The 24,563-nt window shown below is 38.4% G+C and overlaps 1 protein-coding gene across 4 annotated transcripts in view; it reads left to right on the forward strand.

Moving 5' to 3' along the window:
• LOC105384286 (cyclic nucleotide-gated cation channel alpha-3) overlaps positions 1-24,308 on the forward strand; it is a 73,153-nt gene extending 48,845 nt beyond the window's left edge. For 2 of the 4 annotated variants that reach the window (XM_038108421.2, XM_038108423.2), the window contains exons 6-13: positions 6,796-6,939; positions 13,395-13,587; positions 17,869-17,969; positions 18,214-18,363; positions 19,553-19,720; positions 19,941-20,112; positions 21,417-21,653; positions 21,879-24,308. In XM_038108421.2, coding sequence (XP_037964349.2) covers positions 6,796-6,939; positions 13,395-13,587; positions 17,869-17,969; positions 18,214-18,363; positions 19,553-19,720; positions 19,941-20,112; positions 21,417-21,653; positions 21,879-21,966 — 1,253 coding nt within the window. In that variant the 3' untranslated portion in view covers positions 21,967-24,308. The remainder of the gene's footprint in view (positions 1-6,795; positions 6,940-13,394; positions 13,588-17,868; positions 17,970-18,213; positions 18,364-19,552; positions 19,721-19,940; positions 20,113-21,416; positions 21,654-21,878) is intronic. The other 2 variants (XM_038108424.2, XM_038108422.2) reach the window with 2 other exon arrangements.
• The last annotated feature ends 255 nt before the right edge of the window (positions 24,309-24,563 follow it).

Consider the following 24,563-nt stretch of genomic DNA (forward strand, 5'->3'; position numbering starts at 1 on the left):
AAACTACTAACACATTACAAGTAATTTACGCTATATGTGCAGAACGCAATCATGCTCAGCAGCTTTCCAATAAAAAGTTAAAAGATTTGGAATATGAAATGCCATAGAAGCGTACATATTGAAATATGATAAGCGAGCGTAATGCCGGCAGCACTTGTAGCGTATTGCTTACGTTATTGAACCTTGCGACGTTTCTGTTCAAAGGAATCAGTATCTCTGTGTTTGCTTTAAGAAGGGTTTATTACTGTGTGTTTGTTTATTGCATTCTAAATATTTTTACATATTCTGCTATGTCAATAGCATAATGATAATTATTATTTCGTAATTAAAGTTAGTTTTTGTGCTATCCAGGGTGTCAGAATAAAAAACAACGGTCCAGCTATTTTCTTATCAAGGAATGACAAACATCCACCATGGTACATCATAGGTACATACTTTACAGTTCCAGTATCATAGCAAAAAATACTAAAAGGTAGCTTAATGACGCCGTCTGTAATATTGAAGTACATTAAATAGCGCACCACAATATTACCTACCAATTAAAAACATAAATATTGTGTTCAAATAAATTAAAAAATGTTTTAGAAACTAGGGCCATTTGGTGTCTTTAGCATTTTTTCGGTGGAAGTTGTCCATTGCTCGCGAGTAGGATTTATACTTGGCAACAGCGACAACAAAGTTTGATATATAAAAAAAAACACTTCTTGGGAAAAGCGAAGCTCGCCGTAAGGCTACTACAGTCGTCAAAATATAATAGGCCCGTTTGGACAGCTACACAAATTTGCTATTTATTCTTGATTTACTTGATGAAATACATAAAATGACACATGTGTAGCTTATTATTTAACGGCCGAAAGAAAAAAGAACTTTTAAAGCCTTCGAATGATCGAAGTTTAAAGCACCAAAAGTTACTTATTGTTTAGATTTTTATGATTTAGGTTTGACACCAGCTGTCCCATACATTTTGGACTGATTTTGGAGCTGTCTAAACGGACCTATTATATTTCGACGACTGTAGGTACGTGTATATTTAATTCTTTATTGCACAAATATATAAATATAAAAGCCTACATTTAAAAAAGCAAATCACCGGTATCGCCGTTTATTTAATCACTGACAAAGCCAACAATAGAAATTTTTATTTATAACTCGGGGAAGGGTAATATTTATTCAGTGACAATACTGACAATGCAACTGAATGGAAAAACAAACACGCCTGCAATATTTGGTATCAACCATAGAAGTAATAAACTAACGTAACATCCAAAGTCATTGGTACTCGTATTTTTTTAATTAAGACTTTTACCATGTGTAATGTAATAATTCTGATTATGAAAATGTGGAAGCAAAGGCGACGGAGCTTAACCTGCCACCATTTTTTTCAATATATGATCCATACTGTAATCAATAGTCATCCCCAAAAAGAAGAGAAGGTTTTGATAATTAAATTAAATATATAATATATTATATTTACAAATCATCATCGTTCAATTCAAACGCCATCTCAACCACCGGTACAAATGAAAGCCAATGTGAAACTACGCGAACACAAAAGCACAATAAGTCATCTATGGGAATGAAAGGAAAAAAGGTATTGTATTATGAGAATCTGGCCTTATGAAAAATGCTTTTGCTAATAACGTAGACCAATCGAGAAAGGTATACGGCCGCGCCTCGCTGACTGTCGAAGCCTGTATTAGCTTTTGTATTGAGTTCGGCCCTTTGCTTTTATTTATATTTTCCTTATCCTTTTGGTTATTAACTGGGAAATTGCGTAATATTAGTAGTCATAACGAAGAAAAGGGATTCGTTAAATGTTTGTTTTTTTTCTTTTGTATTGTGCTGGCGGTTACAGTCAATTTTTTTTATGAAACTTAATTAATTTGTAATAATACAAAAACCTTATCTTTTACGTTTTTTATCATCCTGGAAGTAATAAAGGTTTTGGTGAACTTACAATTATCGCATTTATGATGGTTGAGTAGGTAGTAGTAGACAATATATTAGTATAATACGTATAGTGTAACAATAGGGATTGTAACACTACAAGTTATTATGAAGTTAAAGTAGGAAGGTATTCTGTTTGAGTAAACTTCTTCAAAGCAGTTTGGTGCGTAAGTGATAAAAAAAACTTTTATTGATGCTTAGAAGAATGTCAATAAAAGGTCGAAGTTACTCTTCCTTGTTCGATACTTGCGCAGTAAAATTTTACTGTATATCGACGGTATTTGAGATAATTCCAAGTTTTATAACTTAAGCATACGATTAAAAGTTACGTGCTCTTGTTACGGAAAATGGTTCCAGGGGGTCACTCCAGATTCCGTTTAACAAAATTTAATAGCGTTGCCTCGCTTAACTAATTTTCTCTCATTGTATTTAACGTACTGATTGCACAATGGCTCTTGTTCATTTGTTTTTATAAAAGCTAAAGTGATCTCTCCAGAATATCAAGATCTTGTAGGTTAATAGCCAAATTATCCTATCCCTAGGTATAAACCTATCGATTCGTTTTTCTTTGTTTAGACATAGTTAGTACCTATTGATGTATTACAAGTGGTACAAGTTACGAGCACTTTGAGGGAAAAACTTCAACTTATGTATAGTATGAGTACCTACCTATACGGTTTGGTCTTAAAGTGAATATCAAAATATCCCATAGTAAATATTGCTATTGTTATTATTCTGTGATATATTGCATTAGAATAGAACCAGTCACAAGGCTACCGCAATAATACGATAGCAAGCAGTTGACAACGTAGTAGGAATTAACAGTTGTCACCTCATGGTTGGCCAGCACTGCACATCTAAGCTTATGACGTTCTAATCCTGTAAGCTTCAATTTAAGCTTAATTGTATTGATCATAATACCTTTATACAGTATTTGATATGTTATACGATATAAACATGGCCGACCTACCTACCTCCGTCATAAAAAGGTAGCCAGTAAAATAGATAACGAAGTTCCAATTCAGGTAAACGATAATGATAAAGCCATAATGCCTACCAAAATTCAAAATGAAACTGCTCCAAAATGTTGTAAGAATTCAAATAATAGCCGCGTCAGATTTAATATGCGTCCATGAATACGGAACATTAGTGGGTTATTGGCCGCTTCAGCCGCGCGCTTGCAGCAAGCAATTGTAGCCAATAAAGGAACGTCTAGAGACGTTCACCTAGCCCACAATGCCTTGTCTCCCGCCAACACACATAGCCACGCAATTCTAACCTCTGTAGCTATAAACATAAAGCTTTTATCTATGGCAACTCAGGAGAAAGCGGTAAGGAAAGGAGTAGCGCCTTTTATTGAGCCCATAAAAGTGCATTAGCGAACGTTTTCATTATAAGCGTTGGGAGTGACTCTATAATGAGTTGGGGATCGAATTATATCACATTGTGTCGGTTGGTAACTGCGGTTTTAAGTGCTGTAGGCCTTATCCCGATGGCTGTCTGCTACAGAGGCTAACTAGAGCATGTTATGGGGGGTAAAATACCCAGTTAGCATAATTATATAATGTTATCAGTACGCTATTGTCTTCTGATATCTTATATTCTAAATTATATGTGATTCCAGTCACATATTTATTTATTGTTAACATATTCAGATAACTTATTATTAAAAGTACGTTTACTTCTAATCACCTTTTAACATCAATACTAAGTAGTCCAGCATAACTAATTCACTTTAAAACTATGTACTACATAGTTTCACAGTTGAGTAGTTGAATTACACTTCTGGAACTTACATGAGCACAAAATTTGTCACACTTAACTAACTTCCGGAACCTTTTACTCTCTGGTCCACAGACAACGTCCACATCCGGTCTGGACATAGACAATAATTTATAAGACTGCTTCAAAGCACTGGTATAAATCTGAGCTTACTGCAGCCGAAAGCTGGTGAATATGCAGTTCGGTGAAACTTTTTGCGGAGCTTAAAAAGCATGTCCCGGGATAATAGATTTGTCTTTTTACCCGCCCGCGGTACAGTGAATGAAGGATTATTTATAAATATCACCAAAACACATTAAATTTTATTATATTATTTTTACACTCACGGGCATTAAAAAGGTTCCACTTAGAAAAGCATCAAATTAGTTCTGAACGGAAAAAGCTAGCTAAATTACGCCTTCTGCAACATTGAAGTAGGTACATGTAACAGAGCATCAGGATATTATCAACTAAAACAGCAATATTTCGTCCCAATTTTAAATGAAATCTTTGAAAAAATTGGCCTCATTTGATGTCGGCATTTTGTGAGTGGAACTTTTTCATTGCCCGGCAGTGTAAATAAATTAAACATTTGTATGTATATTTCAGTTAAATTATCGTCGTTCTGAGTTTTTTTCCAGGTGGAAATGGTGGTTATGTGTTACAATGACATCATTTTAATATTCAAATCTTTCCATGAAAGACAATATCGAGTTGGATAAAATGGATATTCATCTTTCAAAATACTTAATTAATTTTCTCAGTTTAGGTACATTTTAATGCTGCCATATTTAGACTAAAGCTTCTATAAATTTGTGGTATATACATATACCTACACCTATTACTTCTATTTAAACGGTTAATATTGCAAATATCTTTCCTATACCACAATTATTCATTAAAACCAATATTTTTCACCACCACAGTACCAACAATTTCAATTATAATTCTTAATTAACCTAATTACCTGTCAATTAAATAACGAAGAGCAATCAAATGAATATTCAGGTTACGTTTACAATAAAACATGTATTCACAATGAGTGAATGACTGCCGACTCACCGGCGCGTGGTCGCTGCTGATTGGTCAGCGGCCGCAACCAGTGTGGGCCACTCCGGGAAACCAACCAGGGGGACGGATTCACTCACTTCACACAACTCAATATACCAGTGCAAAGCAGGTACAGTGCGACAAACTTATCTGTTCCGGTGACAGCGTACTAAATTGATCCATATCTCATTACTTACTAATGAATTTGTATATGGTAAAAGATTAGATGGGTTTATTAACACCGCAAGAGCGAATTAACAATACGAACAAACTTAAAATCTTATAGAATTAAGAAATATTAGACATTTATGTGAGCTGTCACCGGAACAGATAAGTTTGTGGCACTAAACTAATATTTTTGATAGTTTTCGCTGTGTCGAAAAATTGTACACACGAATTAATGATATGTTGTGTTTCTGGTTATGTCAATGAGTTTTATATTTTATGTTTCGATAATTCGCATAACCCTAGTAAGTACTTAACCGAAAATCATGAACTGGCGAAGCAGGTAGTGGCTGGGCGTTGAGTGGTGGACGTAGTGTAGTGTGGTTGTTTGGTATATGAGATATGAGTCATAATGACTATGCCCAGCAGTAGACAAGTACGGCCTTCTGATGATGCAACAAGTGATAGAAAATAAAGGGTGTGATTTTGCAAAGACTTCTTTTATCATTTTCAGTTATATACATCTACATATATTATGTTAAAAATTTAATCTGTTTTACTGTTATATCGAATAAACAATTATATAGTTTGGATCCATTTTATGACTTTCGAGATTAATAAAATCAAATAGCAGCCAGTGAAAGCTATAAAGTTATTTAATTCGCACATCCATCCAGTTACCGGTGAACGATGTACGTAGCAGGTTGTATGATTATAACTCGCGCGTTGCGTCTTCGTTAGAAGTAGTTTCAGCAAAGGGAATGTTTCTGAAGGAGCTATTCACAACTCCGCGCGGCTAGTTCATATTACTGCCAAAGTTTCGGTTGTAGTTTAAATGTACTCCAAAAGAACTTGATGAACTCTTGGAATAATATTATTCATATCTTTATTGAAAATAACGTTTCGCGGTGGAGTTTTCACCAAATTTACAACCCTTGAGATTAAAGCGGTTAGATGAGGAAGTTTCAGGAGAAATTTGTTGAATGAAGATATAAAGTTGTGGCTTCTAAATCCTGTAATCTATAGTCATAGTCATAACATTAAACAGTCTAAATCATCACCTGTAGTTCTAAATTGCTTTGATTTAATGTTGTTGAAAAACGATATAAAGTACAGGTATATTTTTTTTACTGAATAACATAAACCCACGTCCACACGTGCCTACGCGGTAGCTCTGTTTTTTCGTACATTTCTATAGAATTGATTAACGAATAGTCGGTGTCGCGTTTTTTCAAGTTGTGTAATAATCTTTGACCAAACTTGTGTTGGTATGTATACGGTGTATAAAACTGAACATAAAAGTAAAACTTTAAGTTCTTCCCTCACCAAAAATAGACTAAAAATAGAATGTTTTAAAGAATCAAAGTCTTGAATTTTCCAAGCTCAGTGTAATGTAAGTGTATAATTTTTCACATAAAGCTTCCTCGTAACCTGCACTGTTGTAAAGTTTACGGGCGGGGTTTACAGCCAGTTTCATCAGTCTGAACTTTAAGTGTTCTATGGCGGGGGCGCTATTTTTAGCATTCCGGAGATGCTCATTCGACTTTGATGCTGATGAAAACATCGCGGACCTCTTAGTGTCGTGTTCTAGAATGGAGGATGATAAATCACACCCTGTATACTAACTCCTTGAAACTGAGTCGCTCTGTATAGGATACCTATTTATTATCGCTTCTCTACTCTTATGGCTAATCCTTTCACCACGGTAACATACCCTATTCCAGCTCAAGTATTTATCAGTACGTAGCATTGCGTCATCCCAAAGAAACTATTTTAAAATAAATGGCACGATGACGATACGTACCTACCAATAGGCCCTCACCCTAAGAAGAACTTTCTCTTCTTTAACTAACCCACTCACCACATTCACAGGCGACCTGCCGCGGCCGCGCTCCAAGGGCGAGTACGTGTTCGTGATCGCGCAGCTGCTGTTCGGGCTCATGCTGTTCGCCGCCGTGCTCGGCCACGTCGCCAACATCGTCACCTCCGTCAGCACGGCGAGGAAGGAGTTCCAAGGTAGGCGATCTTCATCTTACTACACTCAATAGCAGTGAAATAAGTTGGCATAGGATGAGCTTAAAACGGTTTGACAGTAAACAAAATGCGGGCAGTTGTTAACTTTGTTTTTGTATGTGACACACCATCTTGTTCGTATATTGTTAATCTAAGGAGATACCATATATCTGACCCAGACGGAGATAACTTCATCAATTCTACATCAATTATAAAATAAAGAGGTTATTGAAATACCTGCAACAACCTACTGTAAAATGCAAATAACAATATTGTCATGAAACTAATTAAAGGCGCAGAGCCGGTGAATCCCCGAATTCGCGCAGCGCTGATGTAAGGCTTAAATGCGTGATTCCTGAATCGAGTAGTTAGCATAAAGCCAGTCCATTCAGTAGTTCGTTAGCTACGTTAGGCCATTGATAGCCGGCGGCTCGTTAGTCCGGCACAATGTGTCATCACTGTCGTCCTATTTGCCCAATAAAACCGGCTTTCGACCAAATGCTGGAGATAACTATGTCAATTGCACGGGATCAGCCACGTTGCCGACGCGCTTTCCGCGATCACAACATTACGTGTGCTCTCTGACTCTTGCCCTATTCGCCCTATTTATCATGCATTACTGAGCGGGAAACTGGCGTCGGATTGCAGCTCAATATGTATGTAGTCGTAGCTTCGACAAAGGTACCTCGAACTAATTGACGCTTATTTTTTTATTGAGGTGCAATCTGTCTATATGTTAGAAGAGTTATTTTTAAAAATAAAGAGGTACATACAATATTACAGTAAGCTCCTAAACTTTCTTTAAACATCTATAAACATCTTATAAATTTTGACTAAATGAGATTACTCTAAAGTAACGTCATATTTAAAAATATTTTTTCAATGTAGAGATCTTACGAGGAGTCACAATGTTGTTGGCAAGTCTTCAGCCGGCCCTGCCCGCGCGGGCGGTCTAAGCTCATTATACCAAGCTTTATCACCTTGGCCCCTTGCCGAGTGTATGACTAAATTGCTAAGACCATTTCCGTAACTTCACTTGTGTGGTTATGAAACAAAACCACTCTTATTTTAAAGCTTAACTTAACTGTGCGTCCGTAATGCACATCCGGAAAGTTCGGATATCTTCCAAACGCATAGTAAAATTGTATGGCGTTGGGCTACACGTTTTCGTAGCACTTTGCTACGAAATATCGTAGCTCATCTACGCAGAGTCGTAGTAGTTTGTAGCACGTTTTTAAATTTATTCATTGCATTTTGCCACTTGTTATGATATCGTAGACAGTTGAATTACATTTGCATGCAGACAGGAATTTTTAAAAGAAATACTCAACATAGACGACATAACTGACGACCTTATTACTAAGAGTAATTTCTTCCAGACTACCTGGTTCGAAATATATAAATTATAAAAAATAAAAGAGAAGAGTGCAAAAAAAAATACAAACCGATCCTAAACAAGGACAAAATATAATTAATTCATAGCAATAGCTATTATAAATAAACTACATACATCATAGTTAGCGAGGACCGTTTCCTTGATTTTTTTTAATTTACCATCATAATAATATTGGTTATTCGTATTATTAAATGAACTAACCAAATGAAAGCAAAACTTACATAACTCGAAGAACAAAGGTAAAAAATATCTAAAAGCACGGAAATTCAATACACCCGCTATACTTCCTTGAACAGAAATGAAGAATTGCAGCAGAGTGTAATACTTCCTCATTTAAAAGGTATTTTAAACTGAGACAATTTAACGCCAGACAACATCCGGCTTCCGGTATGAAAAATGTATTTCTATTTTAATCTTGAGGCAGAAATACGAGTGAAATTGTTGAGAGCTTGCGAGGTTCGTAATGAGGAGATGGTCCAGCAGTGAGCGGCCCTGGCTGATGTACTGATCAATGGTCTCTGATTCGGGGTCCTCCCTGGTTAAGGTAAAAAGCTGCCTTTACGATATTTAGAGAGACCGACGATGCAAGGTCCCTCGAGCCCGGTTGCTCGCAATGATAACGACACCAGGCGAGGGGTCACGGGCCGCTGGTCCCGCCCGTCACATTAGCGCGCTAAGCAGGTCGACGTGCCCCACGTGCACACACACAATACTACCCCTAATTGAAACTTAACCCCGCTCGCAACTCACACTGTAACAACCTTAAAACAGGCAATTGAAATCAGATCCACACGAACACAGTTGCACAGCGACGAAGTGTCAACAACTTTAATTAGCGCTGCAGCGCGGTTTGAGAGACAATGGCGCCGGCAAAGAGGACGCCGGATCCGTGACCTTCCTCGGCGCTGCAGCGAAATAGGTCAGCGGCTTTAGCGCTATAAATAGCTCGGAGAGAGTCGTCCCCCCCTCCCCCGCCCCCCGCGCCCGCCGCATCGATCCGGCGCCGCACACACTAACAACTCAACAATTGATCTCCGGACACCGCGGCCACCAGCCACTAACACCCCCCATTACCCTTCACCGGACGTGGACTTGGACATACACATGTACCTTCACGGTATGAACTTCTGGTATTCCATATCCGTAACCTCACCGTCAGGGGCGAGATTGTAGGTGAGCCGTCTTATTCAAACAATTTGAATCACTAGCGCCTCGAAGACTGATGGGACTGTCCAAACTTGTAGCTTAAATTTATGAATCCTATATTGGAATGATACATTTACTGTGTTCCGGATAAATAATGAATCCCCCCGTTTGATTTATACTGCGAATGCGTGAGTAATGTACACTGTACGCGCAGTTGAAAACTGCTGGCAAATACAATTCAAAGAAAATTTATTATTACTATACAATAGCTTTTGAACAATAGGTTACATATTATTTGTTTAATAGCTCTACATTTATTAAGTACTAGCTGTTCCCGCGCGCTTCGCTTCGCCTTAAAAAGTGTTCCCGTGGGAATTCCGGGATAAAAAGTAGCCTATGTTCTTTTTCATGGTCTGGACCATATTATGTATACCAAATTTCATTCAAATCCGTTCTGTAGTTTTGCCGTGAAAGAGTAACAGACAGACAGACACAGTTACTTTCGCATTTATAATATTAGTTAGGATTAGGATTAGTTAGGATAGTTAGGATTCTAACACAAAAATTAATCTTTATATGTCCGTCAGACAGCGACTGTACACAAATATGTGACTGATTGACGCACGGACATTAGCAAGCGCTAATGTTTTATTTGACAGCGGGTGTTAAAACACAAGTTTCATTCGGAGCAACTAAAAGCTTTCAATATTTCACACGTGCTCTGCGTTTGCACAAAGATTCCACTCCGTTTCGGCCGAGGAAAAACTTGGCTTCGTTTTGTTTTAACGTGGCGTGAATTTTTAACACCTCGCCGCAGGGACCGGCCTAAAGTTTTTCTATTATTATGTTTTCAGACAAAGGTTGCATGTTGAAAAGTTAAGTTTAATCAGGAAGTAGGTGCTGAATAATTAACCAGCCTTAATAAGGATTTAATAACATCAATATTCAAAAGTTTGAAACCGACGCCTCACCATACCAGCGCATTTTAATATTCATCGTGGGTATGATAATTATTTCCAATAAATGAGTTGAAAAATACCATAATAATTATGTCGAAATAAATGAAGTAACTTGAACGATCGAATCGAATATTAAATATGAAGGCCACATTTATACGTGACAAGAGCCAAGCGCCAAGACAGACCATTTTTTTTCGTTTGAACTTAATAGATTAATATTTTTTTTATGTACGGTGGCCTACAAGTATACAAGCGGAGTTTTTAAAATAGCGATCTCAAGCTCACATGCTGCTCAAGGACATCCACATAAACACCACTATGTGCTACACACATCACACACAACACGTCCCCGGATTTATAACAGATGTAGCTGGTCCCTTCATCATCAGGGATCGCTATTTTAAAAACTCCGCCTGTATACTTTTAGGCGCAGGCCACCGTACCTATACATAGACAGTAAATTTATGCTTACGTGTATGACTAAATTTAACGTAATTATTATTATTTTATTTACAAAATTCCTGATTCAATAACAAATTTCATACATCTACATTCCCTAAACCGTTTAGCTTAAAACGTCATTACGGGTGGTGAAACGGTTCGCCAAACTTTGAGTTTCAATTATTATTCACTAACATCAAGTTGTGAGTAGTTTGGAGTGACACGTGAGCACCAACTTCCATGTTGCGGTGGGATGTAGAACAATGGCAGTAAGTTCACACCTAATACCCCACACTCAAGCTAGATAAACCTGGATCTTATACATCTTAGAAAACGAAAAGACGATAGATTATCATTGAAAGATTAAGCCCCTATTCCACAATGTCTGGTTAGTGGCTACCTGTGAGATAAAATACATGCTGTCACTTTCTGTTATTATTTTTTTGACAGTGACAGCATGTATTTTATCTCACAGGTAGCCACTAACCAGACATTGTGGAACAAGGCCTAAGATTAAGAAACATTTATTTGGTAGGTACAATGACAACAAAAAAAATAAAAACAGTAATACAAAACATAGAATAACCGTAAGTCTGTTCAGCCGTTTTAAAGTTAAATGGTATAGTAATGTTGTTTCCGAAGTACCTACACAAATAAGAAATAGTGTTAGTTTTCTGGAAACTAACTACAAATTGAGCCCTAATAATTTAGCTATTTGCTTGTTTACCGGCCGGAATCCTCATTTGATTCAGTAATTATAATCAAATAATAGTTTAAATGCAACGTTTATGTAACACTCTAATTTGGCAAACATTTACATTTAATTTTAGATCCTTGTTAGATAAATAATTCATCGTTAAATTAGTTACGAATTGATCATGAAATCTTGGAAAATGCAACGAAAACCTAATCCTATGGAGTTTTATAAGATTATACAATAATTATGGTGAACGAATATATAAAGAGTACCTAGTGTCAAATTATTAAAATACACTCTGCCATTGGTATGTCATTGAAACTTTTTCATTGCTCGTGACTGTATGTTGAAGTTAAACTTAGTGGTTTTATCAAAATGGCCTACAGGGAAAAGTAATTGATTCAGGCTCGAAAATAGTGGCCAGAAAATATAATGTTTATGTTCCCTTTCCATTGCAATAATTGTGTTGAATTTGTCAAATTCCAGCTTAAGATGATTGGTAAACCGAGCCGAGACATCCTCGCTAGCTCGTATGTACTATATTATTAAGTCGGAGGTAAACAAACCAATATTTGCGTTTGGGATCAAAGTGAGTGCCTATAATGTTTCAAATTAAGTGGTTGTAAATCGGAGGTTTAGCTTTTTGCACCGTAAAAAGCTTGCTAAAAGAGTTTGCGGACGAGAGCTAGTGTAGTAAGGGGCAGAGACACCTGACCCCTCAGAAGCATTGTTACTATGAGCGGGGGGTCAGGTTTCTCTGCACTTGACCGTACATCTTACGTCCAGCATTGGACCATTGTATAGTTTTGATGGTGCTGCAGAATAAATTCTCACATGTGTACGTTTTGTCATAATATTGTGAACTCACATACTTTTTCATAATATTGTGTACCTCACATTTTACGAAACCGCAACGCCGTCAATAGTATTTATTTAATTTTATAGAGATGTAAACCGATATATTGATTTAGCAACATACATCCCACAAGGTTAGGCCCGAACATCAACATTAATTGAGCAAGTCAAACCATTTAGGACACTCCAACCTAACTTTGATCCTCTACTATCATCGGCGCTGGGACCGCAAATCTGTTAAGCCTACTGTTTGACACGTGCTGGCCCTCTGAGGTCATGTGCTATTAAACAATGCTACCCTCTGAATTAATAAACAAACTTGGAAGATGTATGTTAGGCTGTATCCTGTGTGTTATAAGAAAATGACGACCGAATGGCGTAGTGGTTAGAGACCCTGACTACTGAGCCGAAGGTCCCGGGTTCGCTTCCCGGCTGGGGCATATATTTGTTTAAACACAGATATTTGTTCTCGGGTCTTGGATGTGCCCGTAAAATGGCAATAGGCCCGCACCCTATTATATTGGGACTAACATAACACTCTGGCGAAAAGTGGGTGCAGCAATGCACCTCTGCCTACTCCGCAAGGGAGTACATTAGTACAAGGCGTGAGTGTGTGTGTGTGTGTATAAGAAAATAAAAATTAATAACCTAAAACTGTTTAAATAGAAAAAAGACACTTTAGGTCGGTGTTTGAGAATTGCCCCGCTGGTTCAGCCCACGGATCGTCAGCCACCGCCTTCGTTGGCTCTTCTTTCACTAATGCTCGGATACACTAACGGCAAATGCCATTAATAATCGCGATAATGCGTGTTAATCGTAGATGTCATTCGATCATTAAAACAAATAATTTGAGGTATTTTTCATTCTTTGAGACCATCAATTATCATTATAATGGCATTTGTCGTCAGTGTGTCCCGAGCGTAAATCACATAAGCTACTCACTAATGGCATCCTCATGTTGCAGCCAAGCTGGACGGCGTGAAGACGTACATGCGCATGCGGCGCGTGCCCACGCACCTGCAGGTCAAGGTCATCAAGTGGTTCGACTACCTGTGGCTCACGCAGAAATGCTCCGACGAGGAGAAGGCGGTGTCGTGTCTTCCAGACAAACTCAAGGCGGAGATCGCGATCAACGTCCATTTGGACACGCTCAAGAGGTCAGTCTAGTCACCTTTTGTTTTGTTGGATGCTTTTTTGTATTCCTACTTCCCATCTTCTTGACAAACTAGGTAGAGAATGATAATATTCATACTGTTTTCTGGTGAGGAAAATTAGGCCATTACATGTAACTGATGTAACCAACTTACTTACATACCCTCATATCACGTGATCATGCTTATTGCTTGCGAGGGATTACGGTACGTGCCATACGTTAAGTACATTGTACACAATCCAATACGATGATATACATAGCTTGTGTGAGTACCAATGTACGGAAAAAGCGGGTGAACTCTGACTACGCCTTCGGGGATTGCCGTCGTACAATGTAATGATATGTTATGTATATCTACAGCAAGATTATCCTAATCCTAATCCTAACTAATATTATAAATGCGAAAGTAACTGTGTCTGTCTGTCTGTTACTCTTTCATGCCAAAACTACTGAACGGATTTGAATGAAATTTTGTATACAGATGGTCTAGACCCTGGGGAAAAACATAGGTTATTTTTTATCGCGGTATTCCCACGGGAAATCTTTTTAAGGCAAAGCGAAGCTCGCGGGAACAGCTAGTAATAAATATTTTCCCAAAACGAATAACCTGATGAATGAACAAATAGGCCGCAGCGCATTCTAATGATATGATTGATATGCCATTAATTCCTACAACCTCACACACACACACGTAAAAAAATATTATCATTTATAAGGATAAAACTTTATTACTTCTATGGGATAAACTCAGTTTAAATAACTTTCCTTTATATAACCTTATGAATTTGTATGCCGGAACGTCTTTGTTGTGTGAGTTTCTATAGTACCCGCAAGTTACCCTCACGCTACCCTCGTCAGGCCAACGAACAGTGAGGTTTTATGTATTTTAATAAAATAAGTTTTAAATGTCACGCCGCCGCTGATTGTTGTACATAAATCTGTAATTTACTTAATAATTTATTTCTACAGCATTATTTATAATTCATGATATAAAACATAGGGATGTTACACTTATCAAATGTATACCTACGTGTATGTTTGGTTTAGACACCAAGACTCGGATGTCTTTAAATTTTGCATGTTTGACACCTTACCACATTCAACGTAAGTAAAATAAGCAAAACCAACAAAAGTCAGTAAATAAGAGTACTTATGTACCTACCTAATATACCAAACGACGTAGTCGCAAATCCCAAGCATCTATACATATTCAAGATCTCACTGTAGCCACTCCGAAACAAGAATTGATTGGACGTTCCGTTTGGAACAAAACTGCAGCAGTAGTATAAATATCAAAGAAACCACCGTCTGTGAAGTGGATTTAACTGTCACAGTACAATATTTAGGTACACAGCAGTTAACCGGTTTCGCCCGAGTTAACTAATACCGGTATGTAACTCACTTGGATTTATGTGGACTTAGCTTTATGTATGTAAAGTGCAGTTGCCACTGTTGCTAGGCATGAGATATGAATACTGCGCGGTTATTCCAACAACTTTAGTGGTACTCTATGTTTTAGCTGGAATACGAAATACTCACTTTTATTTTTGAGTGGTGCGTTTTTATGTTAATTTGGACACGCTGTTGCAAATGGTATCAAATAATCTGGTTAAGAAATGTATGTAGTTATTCTGAGTGAGTACCTAAGTATATTTCTTAGGTAGCTCATTATCTGGTAGATTGTAAACGGAAGCAGGGTTTATGTTGCGGTCAACTGACCTGACCTTGAGTTGAGAGTCTGATCTCCGGTTCTGTTAATGTGCACATGCCTTTACATTTGCCGTAGATCATTAGATTCGGGGACTGTTGTATGCTTCAAAGAATCACCTATTCACTGTTAACAAAGGTTTGTTTATGTGTTTGTGGCAACGAAGCGAAGTGAATTAGAAAACTGGATAAATACTTTCGACTACTTCGAGGCAATCTCTTTTCTCGGAATCCCCACGGGAAACCGTACTTTTAAGCTCAGTTTATAATTTAAGTATGGAAATGTATGAATATGAGAGAGAGTAGCAGAAGCGAGCGAGTGACTCAGTTATTGTTATATTCGAAGCAAACTTTTGCTTTTAAATACTTAATATTTTGCTTCCGTGAACTTTTGAGAAATCACTCAAATAAATTACGTAATCTGAAATGAAGTTAAGTTAATGGCTTACCGCATTGACGAGTCCGCTTTCAAATTTGTAATTTTTCCACTCCTGACTAAAATAGGGGTGTTTGAATGGTGTTGTGTAATGAATTGTAGCTAATTGCTCATCACATCGAGAGGATGGTCCTAGATCCTTCATCATCCAACCTTGTAGAGTAATTTACACTGTAAATTTACAGTCAAATCAAAGTTTGTTTTACCAGTAAATATTTCTTAGGTACTACCTCTTATTACTAAAATATTTAAAAAACAATCTACTGTATTTCAAAAACGCTATCACCACTATCAAACGATATCAATGAATGACAAGAAACTCCTATCCATAACATCCTATATCGTTTGTTAATTTTACAACAACAATACAAGAGGATTAATGTTAATCAGAAAGCTCGCTTCTAAATACGAAGCACGACATCCTATCTCACATTCACATCAAATTGTAGCTCAGGAATTGTAGTTACGATTTCACGTGAAATCTGTGATTCGAGAACACAATGCCAAGTTCGCAATATTGTATGAATTGTATCGTCAATATTCAGGTTGCTTTGTTGTTGCTCGTTCATTTTGTAAGTACTTACCTACTTGTAGGTGTAGGTATGGTGTATGATACTTCCCTTTTACATGTACACATATATCTCTATATCATCAATTATCATTGTTCACATAGTAAGTTTACTTTGTAGTGCGGCGGTGGAAGGGTGATGATGGTGACATCAATATCGTTTATATAGAGGTTTTTGTCACTTTAAAATAGGTATATAATTACGTTGTGGAAGGTTTACGAATTTTGACTTTTTGATTGTCAAAAAGAGTCAAAAGTCCTATATTTCGAAGTCATTTGTTACCGTCCTCTAAACTTAAAATACGGTCTATGAATTTGGGGGATAGTCCGTGTCGTCAAATTTGCAAATTAACGCAGAATCAAGTTTCATTCAGTGTGTTGCATTCATAAATAATTAATAAGATAAGTCTCAGGTTTTTACTTCCATGAATTATGCAGGGCAGTCGTTTACGAGCCGTTAAGTTCGTCGTCAAATTACTGTATAGATACAATTGGTACAGTCAGCAAAATAGATACATATCTACCCCAGCACTTACCCCTATCAAATGATTCGAAGCAGAGCACTCATTTAATATGCGTTATGTGTGTAACGGATAAATATTATTCATCTCATTCATCTTTCACCTGTTACTCAGGATCAAGCTGTTTGCACGGGGGTGGATATCGTTATCGTATCTGTCTTGTTGACTGTAATTACATACCCATACCTACCATATACATAAATAAATACCTACTCTTCTGTTTTTCTCTGTGTGTTTTGTACAGTTGCGATATCTGCCTTTGATGTGGAGGTGTCTGCAGGCGTTATTTGCATACAATTTGAATAAACAACGCAAAATAGCCCGAAACTCGGACACAAAAGTTCTCGCATTACCTTTGCAAAGTTATTGGGGATGATAATAATATTGAAGCGAGCATTGTTTCATTCTGACATTCACGAAGGATTAATAAGACGGTTTCTGGAACTGTTATTTTGTATTTAATGTATTAGTTTACCTTTAAATAATGTTGTGCTTAGTATTGTTTTTATTCTCTGACTATGCGTAGTGATGTTCGTTTACCAATAAAATCCCGATAAAAACAGGAATTTGCTGCTAGATACCTACTCATAAGATATAATTAAGGTTGCGGATACATAGTGAACAAGAGTGGCACAAGACCCAAAAACTGTCTTGTCTTTACCAAACGGAGACCAACCGTGCTCGATAGAAAGCTGAGCATGATTTTTCTACAATGATTTAGCCAAGAATACTCTCTTGCGAGTGGTATATTATGGTGCTAATCTTATAGACCCAAGATGCACGTGACTTACGTGTCATCTTGGAAACATCTATGGTCATTTTAACAGAGTGCGGATTTACACGCGCACGCGCGATTGCATGCCATTTTCCCGCGTCCCGCATGCATATTCCACGCGTTACAATGAAAGTACTTGTATGAAATGTCACGCCTGCGGGGCAATCCCGTGTGCGTGATGAAATCCGCACGCTGTTAAAACACTCTATATCATTATAGATAAACCTACAACATGAAGGAAATAATGATGAAACAAATAATGTCCTCATTGTCTGCAGAGTGGAGATCTTCCAGAACACGGAAGCGGGGTTCCTGTGCGAGCTGGTGCTGCGCCTGCGCCCCGTGCTGTTCTCCCCGGGGGACTACATCTGCAGGAAGGGTACGATGTCATTATACTTACTCTATAAGATTAGTCTATATTCTAAAGCGCTTAATTTGCTTCACGGTTAATCCACCATTAAACCATTTGCGGCGCCGAAGCTACCGATCTTCCAATGAATTTATCATGTCACCTATCAACCGTCAGTGGATCTTAAAATTGAATTATTTTCGTTAGACGTTAGAGCGTATACATATGTCTATGCTGACTATATTTATACATAACCCAATAATTCGTTGTTCAGGTGAAGTGGGCAAGGAGATGTACATAGTGAACCGCGGCAAGCTGCAGGTGGTGGGCGACAACGGCAAGGCCGTGCTCGCGACACTAAAGGCTGGTTCTTATTTTGGAGAAATTTCCATTCTGAACATGGGCACGGCAGGTAAACAACTTGGTAAATATCTGGGGCCCGAGACGCCACGCCATACTTTTTTATTCTACTATTACTTTGAAAGTTTCGGAAGCAATCGTGTGAGGAGACGCTGCACTCAGCCGAGGCGGCGGGAGGCCGCGGCCGCAACAGGTTAAGGGACATCACTCCGACGCCGGCCGTGGCCGCTGGCGCTTGCTGGATTAAATGCCGTGTGTGCGTTTAACAGCATTATAAAGGGATCTTTCAATTCGTGTACACACGAGTGTATTATGTATTTTATGGGTTATGTAGTTTATGCTGCCCTCGTTCACTAAGCAAGCACCAACGGCCACGGTGAGGTTTTTCTTTTGTTTTCTTATTACAAATTTTATTACGGAATGCTTTAACATTTCTCATCAGTTTCTTTTATTCCATCTTTTGCTTTTAGAATAAATGTTTGATTCATCGCTGGCACCTTTGAAAATCGAACCTCACGCTGCTGTTATTGTTTCGATAATTTCTCATTATAGTCCAGTGGAAGTAGAACGAGCCATTAGTGAGCAGTGTTCTCTTCAATAAAAACAGAAATAAAAGTCATCCATCCGTCGTTTTCAATGGCTTTGTTTGACGCCTTTTGAGAACAGTCGTAGTGTTGCTTCATGTTTATTATTTGCTCGTGTTTCTGTTCCGTTGGTTGTTTGAAGGCAGTGTCCCCGAGCGCTTTGCATCCTCCCCGGTTACCTCGTATCTTGGCGTGACCTCTTGGTGCATGTTACCCCATTCTTATTATTAAGTCGTCCGTAAGCATAACTCGAATTTTATTACATATACCTACCTCTTCTATTTACTAAAATCTCCAGTTTTCTTTGGTTTTTAAAACTGGTAATCTTCTTGGGCAACCTAAATCTTAGCGCCTAGTAGCTTAGACTTTACGACTAAAATTTCCAACTCTGTTTCGACTTTTGGATTCGCCCTAACGCTTTACCTTTTTGAGAAGCACTAACCGACCCCTAGATCTGGCTTCTTAGTAGTTCTGACGTCTGATATGGCTGCACATGTTGGTGAACGTTCCCCTGAAGTTGGTAGTTTTTCCTTCTATGAGCTTGTTAGTGTTGAGGTATTGGCTAGTCCTTGCTCGCGGTTGCGGCGTGCTGCCTCGCGAGGCGGCGCGGCGCAGGCGCGGGCCGCTGGGCTACAGTTGGCACGGAGTGTGTGGATGACACGTCGACAGGCAACCGGCGGACAGCGTCGGTGCGGTCGGTGGGCTACTCTGACCTCTTCGTGCTGAGCAAGAAGGACATGTGGGACGTGCTGAAGGAGTACCCCGCCGCGAGGGTGCGCCTCGAGTCCATCGCCGTCAAGAGACTTGAGAAATATAAGAAGGCGCCGCTCGAGAAAGGTATGTTTTTACACCTTTTTTAAAGTGCTGAAGTACGCTTTTTAGTGCAGCAAAGTTTTTCATAACCATCTAAGTAGATGTCTAGGGAGTACAACAGTTGATAAAATTGCATCAAGTTACTGCCAAGATTAATTTGCTACTTTTACTACCAGAAGTCTTACTTTTGCTACTAAACTTTACACTACATATTTTCGCCTACTCTAACAATTCCTACCCCCAGTGGCCATGGGTCGCTGCCAGTCCACGCCGGGGCTGGTGGAGACGCAAGGCCAGGTGCCGCTGGAAGAGATGCAGCTGCCGCAGGCCGCGCTCCCCGCGCCCCCCGCGCACCCCGCGCACGCCCCCGCGCCGCACGCCTCGCACCCGCCCTCATATCGGGACCAGGTTTATAGGTGAGTGCCATTGTACATACGTCAGTATTTAGAACAGTATATGTATAATGTTATCCCTATTTAAAGCCTACACAGACCAGGACGGCATGGCAAGGGATTTTGCCGTGAGTCACCGCACACTGGCCGCTTTGATTCGCGGCCTTCCTGCACTTTGCCACGGCATGCCACGGCCATGCCGTCCCAGTCTGCGTAGGCCTTTCACCATGGCAGATTTCGATAACTGTTTTGATGTTGTTAATTACTTACTATGGTTATCATTAAAGAAAAAAACTTGGAAGTTCCAAAGTAATACCGGAAAAATCGAAATTTATTAAACGAATCTCTCGGCCTAAAGCAGATTCTATTGATAACGGGATCCAGTGAACACTTTACATAATAGAGCTAGTTATAGTGCCACCATATAACAGATAACTATTCGTACCAATTTTCACAAAAGCGTTTTGATATTCATAAAGATTTTCCCTTAACTATGTGAAGAAAACATAATAAAATTTTATCCGCAAACTCGAGTTCAGCGATATCTCTAGAGACCGCATTTTCTTAATTAGCAAAACTATAAAGCAGAGCAGAACTCATTAAACAAATAGGTGCATGATAAAGTAAATAACCAACGTAAAGAAACAGTTTACACGTGAACCATTAACTGTTAATGTTCCATAAAACAGAGCTTTGGATACTACGTAATTTAAGTTTCTACGGCTATTGTGCTCCGAAGAATGATGTTGTTGCTCCCTCAATTTTACTACGGTGATTCGGGTGGCTGTTACTAAGTTTTAGATCCGTATATCTTAGGAGAGCTATTTTTTATCTACATAGATTAGATATCTAAACCAATAAGGACGTGCATAGTTAGTAGTTTTTCGGTTTTCATATTTGAGTAAGTATGTACGTACTACCATATTTTCAGCATTTAGTCCAGATATATAAATTGTATATAGCATGTATCCTTTACTTAGTATGAAATATTCTTCATTGTCAACCTTTCGCAACGAATTCGCAACAATTAAGATAACAAAGGTGTATTAGGTTTATGCAGCTTATGTCAACAGATCACGACCCCCACTTTTTAACTTTTTAACTGACTTCAATAAAAGGAGGAGGTGCCATATTTCTTCAGATTACCTACTTTGTCACCGCACCAACATCAAAAGAGAACAGTTCCTGCTTAGGTATATTTGTACTGTCACATACGAGTAGAATTTGTGTAAACCTTAAATTATTTCTTACATTTTAGTGGTTTTTTGAAGTCGGTTTTTTAATTTTGATTTGCCAAATCACTGACAAAACCTCCTCCCCACTCTCAGTTCGTCAGTAAGCCCACTGCGCGTGGCGTCCCCAGTCGTCTCCCTCGCGTCCAGCGCCCGCAGCAGCGGCGGCGCGGGCGGCAGCGCGGCGGCTGCGGCCCCGCGCATGCTCATAGACTCGCATGAGGTGCTGGAGTGCGAAATCAAGCGGCTGCGGGAGCGCCTGCACACGGTCGAGACGGAGAACGCCGCCATGTCCGCCAAGCTCAGCCAGCAGCAGTGGGAGGTGGACCAGAGGTGGGTGGGACAGATGTTTTTCAACATTTTGTGATATAGAATACTGTGTGCCGTGAGCAGCTTTGGTGTCTCGTGTCTTATCTAGAAGCTTTTTTGATACTGTTGTGCTAAGTTTTTGGGCACTTTTAGTGCTTAAAGTGATTCATATGATAGCAGACTCTGAACCGCTATCCACGGAAAATCTCTGTATGTAGTTATCAGGCTATAGCTGCATCCCGGTTGCAGGTTGCAAGAGATCGAGATGCAGATCTGCGGCGCGAGCTCGCTGAGCTCTCAGGAGGAGAACGAGCGCAACCGCGAGAGCATCATTTAACGATGCGCCTCGCCCGCGCCCCGCCCCCGCTGCCAGCCGCCCCCGCGCCTGTGCCGGCCCCCGCCAGCGCCCCCCGTCTTCTAACCACAGTGACCAGTGTCACAAAAACAGACTTTTTTACGAACACTATTTAATCTATGTACGAAACGACTATCAAATTTATATATACCTATTACGTAGTTTTTACAACTCGCTAATATATTTGTCGAGTGATCGTGGAGTGAGATTTTGCCAAGACAATATCTTTAAATCTTACGTTGTACGGTTTAAGTGCATAGGGTACCTAATTGTTAAGTGAGTAGAATAGCCGCGGAGTCAGCGCGGGCTCCGCGGTATTAGATAAATTATTTAATTGATTCCGGACAACGAGCCAGTGTCGACGAGTGTCTTCGAGTGTACCGAGTGTCGGCAAGTTTACAAAGTGTCAGCTAGTGTCAACATAATATCGCCTGTGTCGCAGTGTCTCAGCGAATGTCGCGAGATTGAAGCGCGAAAATGGAGTTCGTTTGCCGGTCTGATAATAATTGTTCACCTGAACCATGAGTGTTTACTATTTACCCATACTTGTTCATCAATGTTAATAATAGCCATCAGGTTTTAGTTTAAGCTGAGGTAATTTATTGACCGTATTCCTCATGTTTATAAGTTGAGTATCTTTATCATGTGTGTAGTAGTTCGTGACTGAGGGTTGTGATTGGTGGCCGGCAGTCGTGACGTCACCATCACGGCTGACGTCACGATGCATGTAGTACGCGCTGGACCGCCAGTTGCAACCTATTGCTATTTTCACATGAGTACAGGGTTAAGATATAAGCAGGTACTTAGGATGAAATAACTTTTATTCGTGATAGATGAATCTGATATTTTTGTTTTATATTATACCATGTCTTTTGGGTTCATGCTTAGACCTACCTAATTTATGTTCCTGTTTGATTTGCACACATCCACTTTTTAAGACAAAAATGATCAATATGACCCTGTTCTCGTGTGTTCTTAGATCTTTAAACTGTGTGCCAAAATCTGCCAAATGATTGTAACTTCCTACCTAAAACAAAATGATAAGATTTGTGTTTTATTATTAATCATACCCACATATTTAAATGTACCACGGATAAGCAATTATCCATTTTGAGCTTTAATTAATACCTAATAAAGTTTCGGACAAAATAATAATTAAAATCTTACCACTTTCATTTTAAATTGTATCACAATTTTGTGTAAGTATTTATTTACTGACATATAATTAAATGTTTTATAATTACGTATTTTGTCCAAATGTAAAAATAATAACAAGACCATAGTACATCGTAATTTGTTGTAATGAAGTTAATAAATATTAACAAACCTACATTATACCTATATACTAAGAGATTGGGCTACATGGCTCATTCAGTTTGATACATAAATCACTACTACTGCCAAATAAGAATTAGGTAGATAAAATGTTTTAATGTAAAGTTATTGTACCAATGATCTAGAAAATGTTTTGTACTTAACATTATTTCTATTAAATAAATTAAGTGAAGTACGAAATGGATAATATAATGATAACATATAATATTATGTATGTTATATGTAATATTTTAATTGTTGATACTTACGAAAGATTATTTATTTCCAACTTCGTTTCGCATTAACGTTAAATGATAAATGTACCAATTATTACATACAAAATAATGTAATACCAGATTGAGATGTAAATAAGTGTAATATATGACTACATAATATATATATCTAACGCATATGTATAGTTTATTTACGAGAAAAATATGTTGCCCAGCAAGTTTATGGCGAAACCCTGAGGTGTGTGCATTGTGCAATGGCCCTTTAATTTTATATCACAAAAAAATTGTCTATGACTTCCCACCTATATGTTGTTTTAAGTTTTGTTATAAATGTTATACTTACGAAATTTCGTTACGATTTCATTTGCACAAATTTATTACAATCCCACTTATGCTTTTAAAAAATGTACCTATCAGTAGAATTTGGTTACCAATTAAATTTTCACAAATACATTCCCACTTTTGTTGAAATAAGAAATGTATCAGTAAATACCTAAAGGTATCTTAAATTACCTTACAATTATATGAAAGATCATCTTTAATCATGTTTTTACTGAGTGGCTAATTATATTGTGATTACGATTATGATTTATCGAATTAATATTATAATTTTAACTGAGTTACCGAGGAAGGTAATGGATAAGAGAACGACTTGCCTACGATGTATTCCTGAAATCTTCAGCTATGGTTGTGCTCTATTGAATATCATTTTCAAATGAAAATTAATAGTGATGAAAAGTTACAAAAGGACCTTCGAGAGCCATGAAAAAGTAATTTCACAATAGTAGAACATAGTATTCCACTCGAAATGTGTCTAAGTAATTAAATATGGAATTAAGGTCGTGGTCACGCTGCCCCACATCACGCTTAGTTTTGTGTGAATTGTATGGACACATGAAAATGCATTTTCTGTGTGTTGGAATGTGCGGGTCTTCTATACAAGCGGAGATGCCTATAAGCAACGTTCGGACACACAACTAAGCAACATGATGCGAGGCAGTGGGAGGACTGCCTAAAGTCGTCGAAATATGA

This window comes from Plutella xylostella, chromosome 15 (assembly GCF_932276165.1).
Source record: "Plutella xylostella chromosome 15, ilPluXylo3.1, whole genome shotgun sequence".
Taxonomy (NCBI): domain Eukaryota; kingdom Metazoa; phylum Arthropoda; class Insecta; order Lepidoptera; family Plutellidae; genus Plutella; species Plutella xylostella.